This window comes from Camelina sativa, chromosome 11 (assembly GCF_000633955.1).
Source record: "Camelina sativa cultivar DH55 chromosome 11, Cs, whole genome shotgun sequence".
Classification (NCBI taxonomy): Eukaryota; Viridiplantae; Streptophyta; class Magnoliopsida; order Brassicales; family Brassicaceae; genus Camelina; species Camelina sativa.
The window spans coordinates 214864-233406 of record NC_025695.1 but is presented as its reverse complement, the minus strand read 5'-3'; the positions used below and the strand labels follow the sequence as shown (position 1 = coordinate 233406).

At 38.7% G+C, this 18543-nt stretch overlaps 1 protein-coding gene and 2 long non-coding RNA genes across 5 annotated transcripts; 2 read left to right on the top strand and 1 right to left on the bottom strand.

The window, feature by feature from the left end:
- LOC104720774 lies at positions 762-2238 on the bottom strand. Its single transcript, XR_756751.2, has 2 exons — positions 1979-2238; positions 762-1749 (listed from the first exon to the last, which is right to left on the bottom strand). It is a non-coding gene; the product is annotated as an uncharacterized LOC104720774 (long non-coding RNA).
- On the top strand, positions 2333-4442 carry LOC104720775. 2 transcript variants are annotated; one of them, XR_756753.2, is made up of 3 exons: positions 2333-3735; positions 3857-3948; positions 4042-4442. It is a non-coding gene; the product is annotated as an uncharacterized LOC104720775 (long non-coding RNA). The 2 variants fall into 2 exon arrangements; XR_756752.2 differs by having other exon boundaries at positions 2336-3711.
- On the top strand, positions 7482-16757 carry LOC104720773 (E3 ubiquitin-protein ligase UPL3-like). 2 transcript variants are annotated; one of them, XR_756750.1, is made up of 18 exons: positions 7482-8754; positions 8844-8954; positions 9036-9152; positions 9247-9420; positions 9499-9660; positions 10009-10245; positions 10328-10449; positions 10528-11935; positions 12044-12139; positions 12390-13940; positions 14061-14285; positions 14370-14474; positions 14610-14690; positions 14767-14835; positions 14953-15081; positions 15349-15468; positions 16308-16487; positions 16581-16757. XR_756750.1 is itself a non-coding variant. In XM_010438654.1 (17 exons), exons 1-17 carry the CDS (start codon positions 7858-7860, stop codon positions 16371-16373), a joined length of 5670 nt encoding a protein of 1889 aa, XP_010436956.1. In that variant the 5' UTR covers positions 7482-7857; the 3' UTR covers positions 16374-16754. The 2 variants fall into 2 exon arrangements, 1 of the variants encoding a protein (XP_010436956.1); XM_010438654.1 differs by having other exon boundaries at positions 16308-16754.

Genomic DNA, 18543 nt, shown 5'->3' with positions numbered 1-18543 from the left:
TAAAAAAAAAAAAAAAAAAGCATGGTAAAAGTTTTGACCATATACATATGTTTTGTGCTTTGAGTATGTGAAAGTGATGTACATTCCCTAGTCTTATGAAGTGTAATGAATGCACTATGCAGGATAAAGTCAGAAAAAGCGTGATCCGCTGAAGAGAGGAAGCGACCATAGGTAAAAGTTTTACTGGTGTTCATAAGACCATATCAAAGCATGGTTACCAGCATCAATATCATCAAGATGATAAACAACTCTGTTAGTAGTATCACCAGGCCCTATGTGTGTTCTAGAAATGAATATTCTATATTTTCCTGGAGAGAATATATTTTGTGTAGAAATTTCATGGTGCTGCTTGTTTCTGTTGTAGATAGCCCTTTTAGTCCCGAAAACAAACACATGTTTTGTACTTTGAGTATGTGAAAATGAGATAAATAACATGTATGTGATATTGCATATAATATAAGTAATCTTACCAAGGCACATTTCCGAAAAAGATGATAATTATATCATCTAAAAAGATTAGCTTCATACTGACAATTAGAAAGAGTAAGCAAGTTTATGTGAGGCATGCATGAATTAAAGAAAAAGAAAAATGTATGGTCCATCTTATCGTTGTTAGACCATCTTTATCGGTAAGAGGCCTTTTTGAACTTTTACCATTATTTTAACTATACATTTGGAAAATTTTAGAGATAAAAAGATTGTCAATTCTTAATTTTTCCCCCCTCCAATGGTGGAATCCCAAATGGATTCTTAACACAAAATTTGAAAGAAAATTTAGAGTTGCATAAACTTCAAACCTCCATAAACGATTAAATAAAAGATTACAAAAACTCAATTTCTCTTAATAAAAACCATGAACTCTCTGATTACAAAAGAAGATGCAGAACAAAATGAAAGTTTAGATCAGGATCTTCATCATATCTTCAGATCCTTCTCTCACCATTAGTCTCAATACTCCCGCCCTCAATATGAAGCGTCCCCAAGCTTACTTGATGGAAATTGTTGTTGCAGAACTTGTCATTTGATCCACTGTCTTGCCCTAGCACCAATTGAACAAAAAATGCAGAAACTGCAGGTCTACTGTCTTGTAAAACTCCAGACCACCATTCTGCAATAAGATGCTCTACACCACTCTTGGAAGCACACACAACCCTCATCATTTAAGAACACAGAAACTCATTTAAACTGAAACTCATTCAAGAAAACAGAACATACAAAAACATTAAAGTACTCCTGCACATGTTATCTACACAGCCCAAACACATCCATAACTCAGTCTATCACTATTAGAGACATCAAACAAACACCATTTCAACAATGAAAGAAAACGTCCCTCAAAGAACACGCTTATGGAATTGCAAAGACATCACATTCAAAACTTTGTTGCTCAAACCTTGAAATAAAACGTCCCTGAAAGTGAAACCAATCACCAAAATGAAAATGGAAAGCTTCAGAAATAATACAGAACACAAAAGAAAAGATTAAGGTATAAAAAGATATTCGGGACAAGGAAAGAGTAATCAAACCGTTAAGGTATAAAACGGTAGTGTTGGGTAGGATTTCATGCTTCTTGCATAAAGCAATATAGTAAAACCAAAGATGAGTCTCAAATCCACAACTTCAATAATAGTAGAGGAATCAATTAACACATTATAACTTACCAAGATTCAAGGACCCTACACTTAACGTCCATCTAAAGAACTGATCCAAAACTAACTAAACAGAATTCAACAAATTAATCCACTCACCCTGAAACAGAAAGAAAAAAAAAAAAAAAAGTGACACAGTCCTGTTGAGTTCTCTTTTTCTAAATGGAAACAAACAAGCTATGCCTACAATTTCTTCAATTACTGATAATTTCGTTAAAATTAACTAAATCATGCTTAGGATATTGAAATAAACTGATTTCGAAGAACCCTAATTAAGAAAATCAAAGAACAGCCGTTGAGGTATGCTGTCGGTGGAGATGATTAGTTACCAGAAATTGAATCACTCTCGCCTGCTTGCAATCGATTTTTGAGAGAAATCTTCTCTGGTTTTGCAATATATTCGGAGAGAGAGAGGAGGATTGGAGGAAGAGAAAAAACTAATCGACAATTTTTTTTCTTTTTTCTCAACCAACAATTATCGACCACGTCGACAACTCTTACAGTTTCTTAAACCTCCTAATTAAGAAGTTCTTCTTAGCATTATTCCTATTTTTGATTTAATTTTAATTAGATAAAAGCTAAGAATATACACTAAGAAATCCCGATAAAGAGGCTCTTACTTCCGTCTATATATAAGATTATCTCCAATGGAGGTTTTAAGAGAGGTTGTTGTTGAAAAAAAGCAAAAAAATAAATGAGAGAAATAAAAAAAAATAGAAGAGAGCCTCTTATTTAGTATATTCGTCTATGGAATAAGAGACCATACGTGTCACGTATTCCTTGGCCAAACAGATTAACGGAAGAATTTTTTTTTTTTTTGATGTTCGATCGAATTTTTTTCTTCCTCTTCCTCTCCCTCTCCCTCTCTCTCTCTCTCTCGATCGAAGTCGCGAAGATGTTGGGGTCGGAGGATATTTTTGATGGTCGATTGATTTTTTTCTTTCTCTTCCTCTCCCTCTCTCTCTCTCTCGATTGAACTCAGAGGAGATTAAATTCGGGGATTGCCCTTCTCGGCTTTTTGATTTCCTCATTCGAATCTTTTCTTTGTTTTTGGTGTAAATTGTTTGGAAACATTGGATTGTCATGCATATGATTCTATGTTTTTATTGGTGTTTGTGTGATCAAGTTTTGAACTTTCGAATTGGGTTTGGTGATGGTGGCTTGAAGGTGTTTCATGTTTGTTCTTTTCGCAATTGGCTAAATCCCAAACTGAGAACTCTCAAATTCAGAGATGCAATAGATAGGCTAAAACATCATAATCCTTGATAAGCTTGTTGATAGGATTCTGAATCTGTTTCCATTTGAAGTTAAGAAGCATTTTGATTAAACTTAGCAGAATTTTGAATCTGTTGTTTTGATATCACTCTTATCTAATTTGGTCTGAGTTTACTTGTAAACTGGATTTTGTAGTTTGATCCCTTGTTTTGTCCGATTTCATTTGAGAAGCATTGTGTAGCCTCCATTGTCTTTGTTTGAGAACATGGCTCGTAAATATTTGTTTGAGAACATGGCTCGTAAATTTTGATCACCAAAAGCTATTGTTAAATCTAGTTTAATTACAAAATTTCTTGTTAAATCTAGTTTTTGTTGAAGTTCGTTGTGTTATGTGTAGTTAAGATAACAGACAGGAGATGTGAAGAAAGCTATTGTTCAGAAAACTAGATTGGAAGCTAGTGAAGTCAAGATCTTGTTCAGGGGAGTTGAGAACGATCCTGAGCAATTGCAAGCTGCTGGTGTTAAGGATGCCTCTAAGCTTGTCCTCGTTGAGGATCAGAACAAGAGAGTGGAACAACAACAACAACAAGTTGAACAACCTCTTGTGGTAACTGAAGAGACGAAGAAGGCGATTGCTGCAATTCTCGCAGTCACAGAAGAGGTCGATAAGCTTTCAGATAGGGTGAGAGAAATTTATGGCTGTGTCTTTTTGGTTGTTACTGTAGGAGAGAAGAAATGAACTAAGGATTGGGACTAAAGTTGCAGTAAAGGAGTTTGATATGACTTCTCATGAGGCAGTTTCTTAAATTGGATGGCATCAATGCAGAAGGAGATGCTAGGTTACAGCGTAAGGCAGAGGCTCGTTCAGCTGGTCTCAGTTTGATCAAGATTTTTGAATTCCATGTCTTTTCCTTACATCTGGTTCCATATTGTCTATTTCACCATTGTACTAACTCTGGTCTTTGTCTGGTTTTGGTTTTGGGAAAATGCAGATCGAAGAACTTGCTAAGATGATACCAAGAGAGAAGCTTTCTGAACTGCATGGAGACTCTTTTATGGAGATGTGTCCATCATTTGGAGCTGAGTAAGGCAGAAAAATATGTTATGAGAGCTGTCATTATCTATCACAATGGTCATTGGACCATAATTAGTAACAACTTTTCTTGAAATTTCGAAGGTACCTACGTGATTTCAAGGTGGAAACTATTGGATTGAAGGATACATCAAGAAGGTGTTCTGTTCAAAAGTGGGAAGTTAATTTGTCATGCTGATGCTATTCTTGCAAAGGCAGCCAATGTTTTGCGGAGACGTCAGGAAGAAGAGATAAGCTCTGTAATGCTGGTTGCAACTATTGGTGGTATAAGACATCTTCGCATCCTGCTGCAATATTAGCTTTGAGAGGTCCACACATTCTCCAAGTAGAAATTTGTTGGAGTCTTTGATGGGTTATTGTTTGGTTTGAAAGCAAACAAAACTGTAAATTGCATCTTTTTCTCTTATTCTTTTAATTTTAACTTGGAGTACGAGTTAAGATGTACTTAAATTAAGATCAGCTTGATGGATCTCGAAGTCGAGGTATATTTAGAGATTTTATTGGCGACCAACGAAAAAGTTTTAAGTTTTGCATAACAATTGTGTGATAAATTATTTCAAATGGGATTTCAATTCCAACAAAAAAAGATAGATACTAGCTATTATGATCAGTTTCCCTATTACGAGACGTGAAAATAAGGTGGATGGTTGGTGACGGTGGATGATTAATTATATACATAAATTGGTCACACCACACCATATATCTCTCTACTTAATACGTATAGATATGTCTTAGCTTGTAAAAAAAACATGTATATATATTATAGAGTGTGATATAATAGTGATAGAAAGGTCCAGAGATCGACCAAGTGTAAATAAGTGTGAAGTTATTTAATTATGCGTACACACTCTTTTTTTCTTGTACACAGCTGAGGATTTTTATCACACAATCGTTGGGCTGTTAATTGGTAAATGAAATATTTGGTTACAAAACCAGTATTGTAGAAAAAGAGAAGTTATTATAGTAAGTGACAAAGGTGGCAACTATGAAATTAACAGAAAAAGAGAAGTTTTTTTTTTTCTGGCGACGGCAATGTCCTCCGTTTCTCTTTTTTTGTAACTGTTGAAACCGTGTAATTTTTCAAGGCCAAGCCCATTTTTTTTGGGAAGACCCATTACTATTAATATAAAGTTTAATTAAAAAAAAAAATTAACGGAAAGAATCAATCAACGATGAGAAAGCTTTGGGAGCCCGCAATCTCACATTATAACAATGTTTAGTTTTACTATATACATAGAGTAGATATTTCATAGTTGGTACGTTATAAATGACTAGATTAGGACCCGCCCGATGTACGGGTTTAGAGTTTTTAAAATAAAACTAAATTTAACAAATAATTTAAAATAAATATTTTTAGTAAGAAAAAACTATCTATAAAAGTCAATAGATACACCGAAGTGTCCAATATTTGGTGTAAAAGGTGTGATTCTGTGGTTGAGACTATTAATCACGTATTCTTTGAATGCCCTCGCTCTTGTGAAGTTTGTGATTTATCTCCGACTCATGTCTCGTCAGAGGGTTTTCTATATGAGGTGGTGTACTCGAATTTGGATTTTGTTTTATGGAGGGATGCCTCTCAACAGGGTGATCCTGATCAACTTCTTCAATTACCATGGATTTTATGGGCAATCTGGAAGACCATAAATAAAAAAGTTTTTCAAGGTTTAGAGATCGAGGTAAATGATATAATTTCTCAGGCTTTGGGCGATAAGTTAGTCCGAGAAGAGGCGCTCTCTTTTATGGCGGTCATGTCAGCTCCATCTCCATCTTCGAATGTCCAAATTTCTTTACCTCCTTATCAGATTGATGGTTCTTGGAAAGCAACCAATATGCATTCATGATTGGACTGGTGGTGTTATGCTGGTGAGGAGCCAACCTTGTTGTTGGGGGCCAAGTCTCTAAGATGGAGCCCATCCCCCTGCATTCGGAGTTAGAAGCGTTGTACTGGGCCATGGAGCGGATACGTGCTGCAGGGATGGCTTGTCAACATTTCGAGACTGATTATGCTGAGTTACTCACTATGGTTCAGTCCCCTAAAGATTGGCCGTCCTTCTCCAACATGCTCGATGAGTTCAACTCGCTGGAGTCCTTCCAACTATTCTCCATCTCTTGGATCCCGCGTGCGTCAAATACGAAGGTGAATTGTCTTGTCCGTTCTTCGCGTTCTCTTATCTCTGAAGTTTCTTTTGTAAACCCCTTCCCTCTGTTCTCTTGTCCGTTCTTGGGCAACTGACCAAGGAATTTTCTTTAATTTATTGTTTGCATGAAAAAAAAAGTAGATGAATTCAAATTTATTAAATTTATTAAAATAGTTGTAGATGAATTCAAATTTCTTAAAATTAAATTAAATTTAACAAAGAATATATATTTATTTAATTCTTTTCGTAAGTAAACACAATGTATAAAAGTAAAGAGATAAACTTTTAGTTATAGAAAATAGTTGTTTTTTTTTTGCTACAATACACTAATGTATATCTATTTACAAATCTACTATCTACATTACCACTTGAAGTGTATTTGTACACAAAAATATATTTTACTGTTAAAATATACTCATTATTCTTTACTACTACCAACAAATTGTCTTCATGAACATATTAAATAAACTATTATATGTCTCTTCACTTTAACATTTTTATAGTTACAATAACGCATACGTTAATCTTACATACTCCTATCTTATATTTTACAATAGCAGTCGTTTTAAATAAATTATTTGATTGGTGAAAAAAATATGAGACGATCTATTTTTATTTTAAATCTTTTACTTCAACAATCTTCTTCTTTATGTAAAGGTGAGTATTTACATTTTTCTAGAAACAGTAGTTAGTTGTATAATTTTCACAATCATATTTTTTTTTATCTTATATAAAAGTAATTATTTTTCTTGTAAAATTAACAACTTAAAATTAAAAGAAGGAAACGATATTATAATTTTGAATTTTTGATATATATATATATATAATTTCCTTATAATGATCTTTTCTTTTTATGGTAGGTTTTGAATTTTTACATTTTTATTTTCTAAAACTTTATTAATTTTAGAATTGACATGTGTCAACATCTGAATGATATAATTGACATGTGTCAAGATCTTGTTAATTAGTAATTTTGTCATCAAGCTTTATATAATAAGATTTGGGTTAGAGATTTTAGTTGATTGTGAATGCAGTTGCAAAATAGAGAAGGAAAGTGAAGTTTAAATGGGCTTGAAAAGTGAAAACCCATGAATGGTTGTAGAAAGAGCTCTATAACAGATGTATAAGCCCATTTGAATGATGGGCTGGGCTATGATCTTCGCTGGAGCGGGCCATATGTGAAACGGCAGCGTATGAGGGAGGGATGGAGCGAAGTGAAGACCCAAAAAAAACACGTAGCGGAAGGCCGCCCGTGTCAGTCAGTCGGTCGGTCAGGTCAGTATCCTTGTGAAATATGCTGAAAAGGAAGGCCAGAAACGGTATCGTATTCTTCTCGTCTTCCTCTCTCTCTCGTCCTTATATATATCATTAAATTATTATTATTTTTCCTTTGGTTTGGTTATAAGTTTCATTCATCGTATCACTCTCGTCGACTCGACGATTTTAGGGTTTTCTTCTTCTTCTTCTTCTAATCAAATCTGTCTCCTTTCTTGTTTCATCATCATCATCATCGTCTCTGCTTCCAATTAATTAGATCCCTCCTTGTTCTCTTCATCGCAATCCCCAATTTTGTTCAATTCGACCGATTTTGCATCATGCCTTTTCAATAGCTCCTCTCTTCTTTCTGGCTTCGAGCTTCTTCTTCTTCTTCTTCTTTATTTGATTCCGAAAATTAGGGTTTCAAATTGAGATGCGAGCGAGCTTCCGATCAGAATCTTTCTTCTGATCGAGCAAATCGGAAACTCGGGGTTTCTTCCTTTGTATGGAAACTCGGAGCCGCAAGCGGGCGGAGGCGACCTCAACTGCCCCTTCTTCTTCTTCTTCCCTCTCTCCTTCTGCCTCTTCCTCCGGTCCCGCCACCCGCAGCAAACGCGCTCGTCTTTCTTCTTCTTCTTCTTCCTCACTTGCCCCTTCCTCCGCCACCACCACCACCCGCTCTCGCTCTTCTCGCTCTGCCGCCGCCGCCGCTACCGCTCCCACTCCCATGGACACCTCCACTGATTCTTCTGGGTTTCGCCGTGGCGGACGAGGTAACCGTGGAAACGATAACACCAATTCCGACAAGGGCAAGGAGAAGGAACATGACGTCAGGATTAGGGAGAGAGACCGAGCCAGAGAACAACTCAACATGGATGCTGCCGTCGCCGCCGCTGCTAGGAGCGCTGATGACGACGATGACGACAATGACAGTGAGGATGGCAACCCGGGTTTCATGCATCCTAACATGAACTCTGCCAGCAGTGCTTTACAAGGCTTGCTCAGAAAGCTTGGAGCTGGATTGGATGACTTGCTCCCTTCTTCCGGTATCGGCTCTGCTTCTTCTTCCCACTTAAACGGACGCATGAAGAAGATTCTCTCTGGCCTCCGCTCTGAAGGTGAAGAGGGCAAACAGGTCGAGGCTTTAACCCAGCTCTGCGAGATGTTATCCATCGGGACCGAGGACTCACTTAGCACTTTCTCTGTTGACTCCTTCGTCCCTGTTCTTGTGGGTCTCCTCAACCATGAAAGCAATCCCGACATTATGCTTCTTGCAGCCAGGGCCCTTACCCATCTTTGTGATGTCTTGCCGTCTTCTTGTGCTGCTGTTGTACATTACGGCGCTGTTTCTTGCTTAGTCGCCAGATTGCTAACCATTGAATACATGGACTTGGCCGAGCAGGTTTGCTATCTGAGTTTTATTGACTTTAATTGACATCTCGATTAACTTGAAATTTGATTCGTATTTGTAAATTGTGTGTTTTACAACAGTCCCTGCAAGCTCTCAAAAAGATATCTCAGGAGCACCCAACTGCCTGTTTGCGAGCTGGTGCTCTTATGGCTGTCCTCTCGTATCTGGATTTCTTCTCCACTGGTGTTCAGGTGTGTAAATTTGTTACTTTTCTTTAATGCCATACATACATACACGCGTATCTAATGCACATATTCCCTGGCTTCTTGTAGCGTGTAGCACTATCTACTGCTGCTAATATGTGCAAGAAACTACCTTCTGATGCATCTGATTATGTTATGGAAGCTGTACCATTACTGACAAACCTACTTCAGTATCATGATTCGAAGGTAATTGTTGACCTACTTTCTCTTATTTTATGGTACTCCTATCTAGTTCCTCTCTTGCCCCATTTCCCTCCATAATGTGTTCGTATGGTGGCAGGTTTTGGAATATGCTTCTATATGCCTGACTCGGATTGCCGAAGCATTTGCACCGTATCCTGAGAAATTGGATGAATTATGCAACCATGGCCTGGTGACTCAAGCTGCGTCTCTTATTTCCACGAGCAATTCAGGAGGTGGTGGGCAAGCATCTCTTAGTGTGTCAACTTACACGGTACGAGCAAAATCTTTCTTGAATTCTATTTTTCTTCATTTATACACTAGGTGACATATTTCACCATATTGTGCTCAGGGGTTAATCCGATTACTTTCTACCTGTGCGAGCGGGTCACCTCTTGGATTTAGGACATTACTTCTTCTCGGTATTAGTAGCATTCTTAAGGATATTCTGTTGGGTTCTGGTGTCTCTGCTAATGCATCTGTATCCCCAGCACTGAGCCGGCCTGCAGATCAGGTACTGATTTTTCTTGTCGATACAAATATTAAATTTTTATTGTTCAACATCTGATTGAAATAATAATAGCTTAGATTTTAGGATAAGTTCTCTATTTCTGGTCTAGTATCCTAGTTTTTTTGTATTACAATATTTTACTTGGGTGTTTGTATAGTGGATTGATCACACTTTACAGTTTCTTATTTGCTATACATATCTTGGAGCAGGTTGCTCAATACACTTATACTTGTTTTCTGAGATTATGTTAGATGTAATATAGAGAGAAGCATTTCATCAATGTGCTTCGGTCTGGTTTATTATTATTTCTCTATCTCGGGCTCTCTAACTATTGGATGCTTTATATCTTAGATTTTTGAGATAGTCAACCTAGCGAATGAGCTCCTCCCTCCATTGCCTGAAGGAGTTATCTCTCTTCCTACTAGCTCAAATACTTTTGTGAAAGGTTCAAGCCAAAAGAAATCTTGTCCAAGTACTTCAGGGAAACAAGAAGATGCTCTAAAAATTTCACCTAGAGAAAAATTACTTGGTGATCAACCTGAACTTCTGAAGCAATTTGGATTGGATCTTCTTCCAGTTTTAGTGCAGGTAATTTTTCTCTGCATTGGCTTCAAAATAATGCTCATACCACCTTGTATTGTCTAACTATTATTGTTTTCTTTTCCAACAGATCTATGGATCTAGTGTCAATGGTACTATTCGCCATAAATGTCTCTCAGTCATTGGAAAGCTGATGTATTTCAGCAGTTCAGAAGTGATACAATCTCTAATTGGCGACACAAATATTTCGAGGTATGCTTTTTAATTTTTATCTATAAATTATGTATGACATGACAGTGTGTGCAACTTCTTACATTTTTCCCTATGTAGCTTCTTGGCTGGTGTCTTGGCATGGAAAGACCCGCAGGTCTTGGTTCCTGCTCTACAAGTTGCAGAGATTTTGATGGAAAAGCTTCCTGAAACATTCTCGAAAGTGTTTGTGAGGGAAGGGGTGGTCCATGCTGTAGATCAACTTGTCTTGGTTGGTAAACCTTCTCATGCCTCACCTACTGATAAGGAAAATGACTGTGTGCCCGGATCTGCACGATCTAGGCGTTATAGACGGCGAAGTAGTAATGCCAATTCCGATGGGAACCAGTCGGAAGAGCCTAAGAATTCTGCGTCCGTTAACATAGGTGCAAACTCTCTGGATTCTTCTACAGCCAGCTTTATGTTGAGGGAAACAGTTAGTTCATGTGCCAAAGCATTCAAAGACAAGTACTTCCCATCTGATGGTGGGGATCTTGATGTTGGAGTTACAGATGATCTCTTACATCTGAAGAATCTTTGCAAAAAGCTAACTGCTGGTATAGATGATCATAAAGTGAAAGGAAAGGGAAAATCTAAAGCGTCTGGGGCTAGCCTTGGCGATTTCTCTGCTAGCAAGGAAGAGTACTTGATTGGTATCATTTCTGAGATACTTGCCGAGCTAAGTAAAGGGGATGGTGTCTCAACTTTTGAGTTTGTTGGCAGTGGTGTGGTTGCAGCATTGCTTAACTACTTTTCTTGTGGCTACTTTTCCAAAGAGAAGATCTCAGAACTTAATTTTCCCAAACTTCGCCAGGAGGGGCTCAGAAGGTTCAAAGCTTTTCTGGAAGTTGCACTTCCATTTGATGGTAATGAGGGAAAGGTCCCTCCTATGACAGTTTTGATTCAGAAACTCCAGAATGCTTTATCATCACTGGAACGCTTTCCCGTTGTCCTAAGCCATCCCTCAAGGTCACTAAGTGGAAGTGCTCGGCTCTCCTCGGGACTGAGTGCTTTGGCACATCCTTTAAAGTTGCGATTATGCCGTGCACCTGGAGAGAAGACACTACGTGATTACTCCTCTAATATTGTACTGATAGATCCATTGGCAAGCATGGCAGCAGTGGAGGAATTTCTCTGGCCCCGAGTTCAACGCAGTGAATCTGGTTTAAAGCCGGCAGTGCCTGCTGGAAATACAGAGGCAGGCGCATTACCTAGTGGTGCTGGTGTTTCATCACCATCTTCGTCAACTCCAGCTTCAACCACTCGTCGTCATTCTTCTAGATCTAGATCTGCAATTAACATAGGTGATACCTCAAAGAAAGATCCTGTGCATGAGAAAGGTACGAGTTCATCGAAAGGAAAAGGTAAAGGCGTGATGAAGCCGGCTCAAGCGGATAAGGTTCCTCAAACAAGGAACAGTGCTCAAAGGAGAGCTGTCCTTGACAAAGATACTCAAATGAAACCACCTAGCGGAGACTCCAGCTCTGAGGCATGTTACAGTGCTATGTTTTTTATTACATGGTTGTTTTATGCGTTACATCATGCTGTTGTGGTGTAATTTGCTTATTCAACACCATCTTACTTGTATGCCTTGCAGGATGAGGAATTGGATATATCCCCAGTCGACATTGATGATGCCTTGGTGATTGAAGAGGATGACATTTCTGATGATGAAGATGATGATAATGAAGATGTAAGTCATCCTTTGTTTTTTTCCCAGTATGTACGTTATTGCATTTGGCAATTAAGCTCAACAGCTTTCACATATTTGGATTATTTCACCAAAAAGAATTACTCCACTATTACTCAGATTATTCATATATTTGGTTATACCAATATTACTTAGATTTACCTGGCTGCTATCAATCACGTTGGCTTTGTACCTTACATGTGGTTTGATTGTCGTTTAATACCTTCAAAATCATATATACCTTCATTTCCAGGTTTTGGATGACAGTCTTCCCATGTGCACGGCTGATAAAGTGCATGATGTGAAATTGGCGGACTCAGTGGATGATGATGGTCTGGCAACCAGCGGCCGACTAATGAATCCAGCTTCAGGAGGCACTAGTGGAACAGCAGCAGCAGCAGCAAGGGGTTCTGATTCTACTGATGCTGGCATTGGGAATACTTATGGTTCGAGGGGTGCACTATCCTTTGCTGCTGCGGCGATGGCTGGGCTTGGAGCTGCCAGTGGTAGAGGTATCAGGGGAAGTAGGGACTTGCATGGACGTACCCTGTATCGGAGTTCAGATGAGCCCTCTAAGTTGATATTTACTGCGGGAGGAAAGCAACTTAGTAGGCATTTGACGATTTATCAGGCTGTACAACGACAACTTATGCTTGATGAAGATGATGATGACAGGTTTGGTGGCAGTGATCTCATCTCAAGTGATGGAAGCAGATTTAATGACATTTACACCATCATGTACCAGAGGCCAGACAGCCAAGTGAATAGGTTGTCTGTTGGTGGAGCAAGTTCTACCACACCGTCAAAATCCACAAAGTCTGCTACTACCAACTCTAGTGTAGAATCTCAGTCACATAAGGCATCTCTTTTGGATAGTATATTGCAAGGGGAGCTTCCATGCGACCTTGAGAAATCAAATTCTACATATAATGTTCTGGCGCTGTTGCGTGTATTAGAGGGTTTAAATCAGCTTTGCCCTCGTCTAAGAGCCCAAACTGTTTCTGATCGTTTCGCAGAGGGTAAAATTGCAAGTCTAGATGATCTGAGTACAACTGCTGCTAAGGTTCCTCATGAAGAATTCGTTAATAGCAAACTTACACCCAAATTAGCTCGACAAATCCAGGATGCGCTTGCTTTGTGCAGTGGAAGCCTTCCCTCTTGGTGCTACCAGTTGACTAGAGCATGCCCATTTTTGTTTCCGTTTCAGACCCGTAGACAGTATTTCTACTCAACTGCTTTTGGGTTGTCTCGTGCATTAAATCGTTTACAGCAGCAGCAAGGTGCTGACGGCAGTGGGTCTACAAATGAACGAGAGATGAGAATAGGGAGACTGCAGCGCCAGAAAGTTCGAGTATCCCGAAATAGGATATTAGATTCTGCTGCAAAAGTTATGGAGATGTATTCTAGCCAGAAAGCTGTGCTCGAAGTAGAATATTTTGGTGAAGTTGGTACTGGTCTAGGCCCTACACTTGAGTTTTACACACTTCTAAGCCATGATCTGCAAAAGGTTGCCCTTGGGATGTGGAGATCAAATTCTGGTGACAAGGTATCTATGCAAATTGATAGAGATGAGATTGAAGACGGAAAGTCATATGCAGTTAGGGACAGAGAGATAGTTCAGGCCCCACTTGGGCTGTTTCCTCGGCCTTGGCCCTCAACAGCTGACGTATCTGAAGGTGGTCAGTTTCATAAAGTCATTGAATATTTCCGCCTTTTAGGGCGTGTGATGGCCAAAGCACTTCAAGATGGACGGCTGTTGGACGTCCCACTGAGTACAGCGTTTTATAAGCTTCTTTTTGGTCAAGTGAGTTTATTACTAGGAAGTGTTTTGTCTAGATAAAAGTGAAATAGTGGTTTATACTTTTTCATTTTTGTTGGCCTTTGATAATAAGTTTGTCCTCTTTTCTTTTTGTCAATTAAGCAGGAGCTCGATTTGCATGATATTGTATTATTTGACGCTGAACTTGGTAAGACCTTGCAAGAGCTGCGTGTTCTTGTTGCCCGCAAGCACTATCTGGAGGCAGTAGGTGGTGGCAATGGCAGCACAGTTTCTGATTTATGTTTACGTGGATCCCGCATAGAAGATCTCTGCTTGGACTTCACACTACCTGGCTATCCTGAGTACATTCTGAGACCAGGAGATGAAATTGTACTGTCTTAGTTTACAACCCCACCTCTTCCTATTCTTGTAGTACTTGTCCATGATTGCTGATGACTTGCTGTTCTATTACAGGTTGATATTACCAATCTTGAGGAGTATATTTCCCTTGTCGTTGATGCTACTGTCAAGAGAGGAGTTGCTCGGCAGATCGACGCGTTCAGATCTGGATTCAATCAGGTTAGCAGTCTCGTTGTCTCTTTCTTTTCTGTTGCTTTTGGCTTTTAAACATAATAATGTAGAAAAAGATGATTCTGTGAATTAGAGACTTCCGTTTTTTATTTTTTTAGTCTGACCTCCATAATTAATTACCAGGTGTTTGACATAACATCTCTACAAATATTCACCCCTTCTGAGCTGGACTACTTGTTGTGTGGTCGTAGAGAGTTGTGGGAGGTGATTTTTCCACTTTTCAGTTTCCCATAATTAAGAAACTTGAAATTATCATTTCTAAAGTCTTATTTTCTTGCAGGCGGAGACTCTTACTGAACATATCAAATTTGATCACGGGTATACTGCCAAAAGTCCGGCGATCATTAACGTATGTTACTTTTCTCTATCCACTGAATTTTTAGCAACATATCGTACTATACTTATGCTTCTGAGTTCTGAACTGTTGTTTTTTTTGTGATTCTGATTTTTTCACCCCACTCTGTAGTTACTAGAGATCATGGGAGAACTAACAGCAGATCAGCAGAGGGCTTTCTGCCAATTTGTAACTGGAGCTCCTAGGCTTCCTCCTGGTGGCTTAGCTGTTCTGAACCCAAAGCTCACGATTGTGAGAAAGGTAAAAAAAAAGTCGTACTTAATTGCGAGTCATTTTGTGATTTAGGCAACCGTCCCAAGCCATGTTCAACTTTATCCACCAAGCATATGTCAGAAGGCATCTATGTGTGGGCAAGGTCTTTTGCTATTTTTTCTAAGAGCAGACACACATTGTGGTTTTTGTAGCATTTGCAAGAGTTTTTCAGATGAACTTAATGTCTTGCTGACGTTGCGTTGTTATGTATTGATTTTCTGTGCGATTCTAAAATTGCTGTCTTTGGCTGCTCAGCACTCATCGACCTCAAGTGCAGCAGTCAACGGAGCAGGGGCTTCGGAGACAGCAGATGATGATTTGCCGAGTGTCATGACTTGCGCAAACTACCTTAAGCTTCCTCCTTATTCTACAAAGGTGAGTCATGTCTCTTTGTATATTTCCCTTGAGTCGATGTTGATGTTATTGTTGTNTCTTATTTTCTTGCAGGCGGAGACTCTTACTGAACATATCAAATTTGATCACGGGTATACTGCCAAAAGTCCGGCGATCATTAACGTATGTTACTTTTCTCTATCCATTAAATTTTTAGCAACATATCGTACTATACTTATGCTTCTGAGTTCTGAACTGTTTTTTTTTTGTGATTCTGATTTTCACCCCACTCTGTAGTTACTAGAGATCATGGGAGAACTAACAGCAGATCAGCAGAGGGCTTTCTGCCAATTTGTAACTGGAGCTCCTAGGCTTCCTCCTGGTGGCTTAGCTGTTCTGAACCCAAAGCTCACGATTGTCAGAAAGGTAAAAAAAAAAAGCCGTACTTAATTGCGAGTCATTTTATGATTTAGGCAACCGGTCCCAAGCCATGTTCAACTTTATCCACCAAGCATATGTCAGAAGGGATCTATGTGTGGGCAAGGTCTTTTGCTCTTTTTTCTAAGAGCAGACACACATTGTGGTTTTTTGTAGCATTTGCAAGAGTTTTTCAGATGAACTTAATGTTATGTATTGATTTTCTGTGCGACTCTAAAATTGCTGTGTCTTTGGCTGCTCAGCACTCATCGACCTCAAGTGCAGCAGTCAACGGAGCAGGGGCTTCGGAGACAGCAGATGATGATTTGCCCAGTGTCATGACTTGCGCAAACTACCTTAAGCTTCCTCCTTATTCTACAAAGGTGAGTCATGTCTCTTTGTATATTTCCCTTGAGTCGATGTTGATGTTATTGTTGTTGGTGACCCTGACGTATATGAAACAGGAAATCATGTACAAGAAACTGCTCTACGCCATCAATGAAGGGCAAGGATCGTTTGACCTCTCATAAGCAGCAGATCGCTCGGTTTCCTTTCCCCTCTCTGTACATTACATGAGAAGACTGATTCTCTGCTTTTTGGGTTTTAATGATCTGACAAAAGCGGAAGATGCGCCCAAAAGCCAGGTGACTGCTCTTGAAACCTCTGTTCTCCGGGAGACTTTGTAGCGCGGAGGGACATAGGGTTGTGACTTGTGGATGTAAATTTTGTCTTTGCAGGCTCTGCAGAAGGCGCCATTACTGTGTAGTAGATAAAGAAAGATGATATCTTTTCCTTTTTCTCTTTTTCTTCCAAGAATTATCTTTTCGGTCCAAACTATTGAAATTCACCCAAGTTTATATGGACGGCACTTTGGATATTTTAAACAACGAAAACTAATTTATGACATTTAAGAATTGTGCATAATTATAAAAGCGAGCAATACTCGCGCACAAGTATTCACGTTTATTCGATTCAATTCAGGCGAAGGTAAGCTCTCTTGAAAGCTGACTTTTGGGGAATCTCGGGATAGGTTGATCTTTGCAAGGCCCCTCAAAAATTGCTGGGAAATCGTCTTGTAAAGTTGCGGCCTGGATCTATGGTTTCCAATTTGTCGTCGACAAGACTTCCCATTGCTTTTTGAGTTTTAATATCTTTATATTTTTTTTTGTTAGTTCTATTAGAAAGAAGAATTACATACTTACTTAATTTTTTATGGCTTGTGGTAAGGATACTTATTTACCCATTACGTTTCCAGATATATATATTTTTTTTTTTGTTTTTGTTTTTTTTCCAGATATTCTTCACCAAAAAGCTACCTTAGCACCGCTTAGGCCGGTTTTTATCTGGTAGATCCGCCGCCTTTCTTTCGGCTGTGTTTGGTTTTAGCTTTTTGTTGTCCCACTTGATTCGGTTCATCTTCGGATCTGCTTTTGATTGCTTCTATCATTCACTTGATTTGATTTGAAGTAATTAATGATGATGCATGTTTCTATGCCGAAGTTTGATGGGTCGATGGAGTTTGTTTGGTTTGCAGGTTTATGATATAGATTCTTTCTTGGAGATTGAAAAGCTCTTTACTGAAGACGAAGATGATAAAACTCTGCTCTGGAGTCATTTTCTCAGCAAAATTGGAATCCGCTGCTTTTTCTGGGTGTAGATCGAGATTTTGGTGTAACTTTCCGGCGATTTTGACCGGAATCGAAGTTTTTCCGGCGCTACTTCCGTCTGTCGGTGATCGGAGACTCCATTCTTCGACTTTCCACGTGTCAACTATCATGTCTCCCTCTTGCCATGTGGTCCGTGATCCACCTTATCTCTTCAGTCTAAAGGAAGAAATTATATTTGGGCCTGTGGGCTTTTGTTTTAGTTGGGTTGTTCTGTAGAATTGTTCTTTTGGCTTGTAAATTTGGCCTGTTTAATAGGCTTTACTCAATAAAAGACACTCTAGTGACAAAAAAAAAAGATACTGATGAATTTACATGGAAAAAACAAAACCCTTGTATTCTTGCACATTTTGCAAGCTTATCAATCCGAATATTTTCTTTCGAAAACTATTTTTAAAAAGTCTAAAATTCGTTAACTCAGAAATAAAAGTAGGCGAATCCCCTTCAAATGTCGTCATTGCCAGCAGATACTCCATTTTCCAAATGAGAATATCAGGCTGTGCATATAGTGGAGAGAGGGTTCTACGCGATCCTTTCAGCCCCAAATGAGATTTTTGTTTTTTGTTTTTAGGTTGTTTATTACTTTTACTCTTACTCCAAAGATTCCTTGTTTTGCTTTGATTTCTTTGGGTCTATGAGAGCTCTGTTTATTGGTTTTAATTAACTTCTGTTTATTGTTTGATTATGTAATTAATAAAAAGCTGACAAGCAAAAAAAAGTAAGAAACATCTTTATTTTGAGGAGTTTGAGCTACTGTCTCTCTTTTTCTCTCTCCCAAATGAGAAACGATTCTCACCAACTCTTTTTTTCTAAAAAACAATGTTTTAATATATTTTTAATTAGTTTTAGTGGTTAGAGATTAAAGGAGAGATTTTGGTTACACTAAAAATCTTTGAACACTAAAAATTGGAGTAGCTATTTTTGGTGGCGGTTCAGCATAATCTTTATGTATCGGTTGCTACGTTTTTGCCAGTTATGATCATACAAAAAAAATCCATGGATTTGATTGATTGTAGTGGAAAGGGAACTCAGTCAA

Coding starts and splice junctions, on each gene's coding strand:
- LOC104720773 (XM_010438654.1), top strand. CDS start 7,858: ATGGAAACTCGGAGCCGCAAGCGGGCGGAGGCGACCTCAACTGCCCCT. Junction 9,153..9,246: donor TTCAGTATCATGATTCGAAG/GTAATTGTTGAC, acceptor GTATGGTGGCAG/GTTTTGGAATATGCTTCTAT. Junction 9,661..10,008: donor TGAGCCGGCCTGCAGATCAG/GTACTGATTTTT, acceptor TTTATATCTTAG/ATTTTTGAGATAGTCAACCT.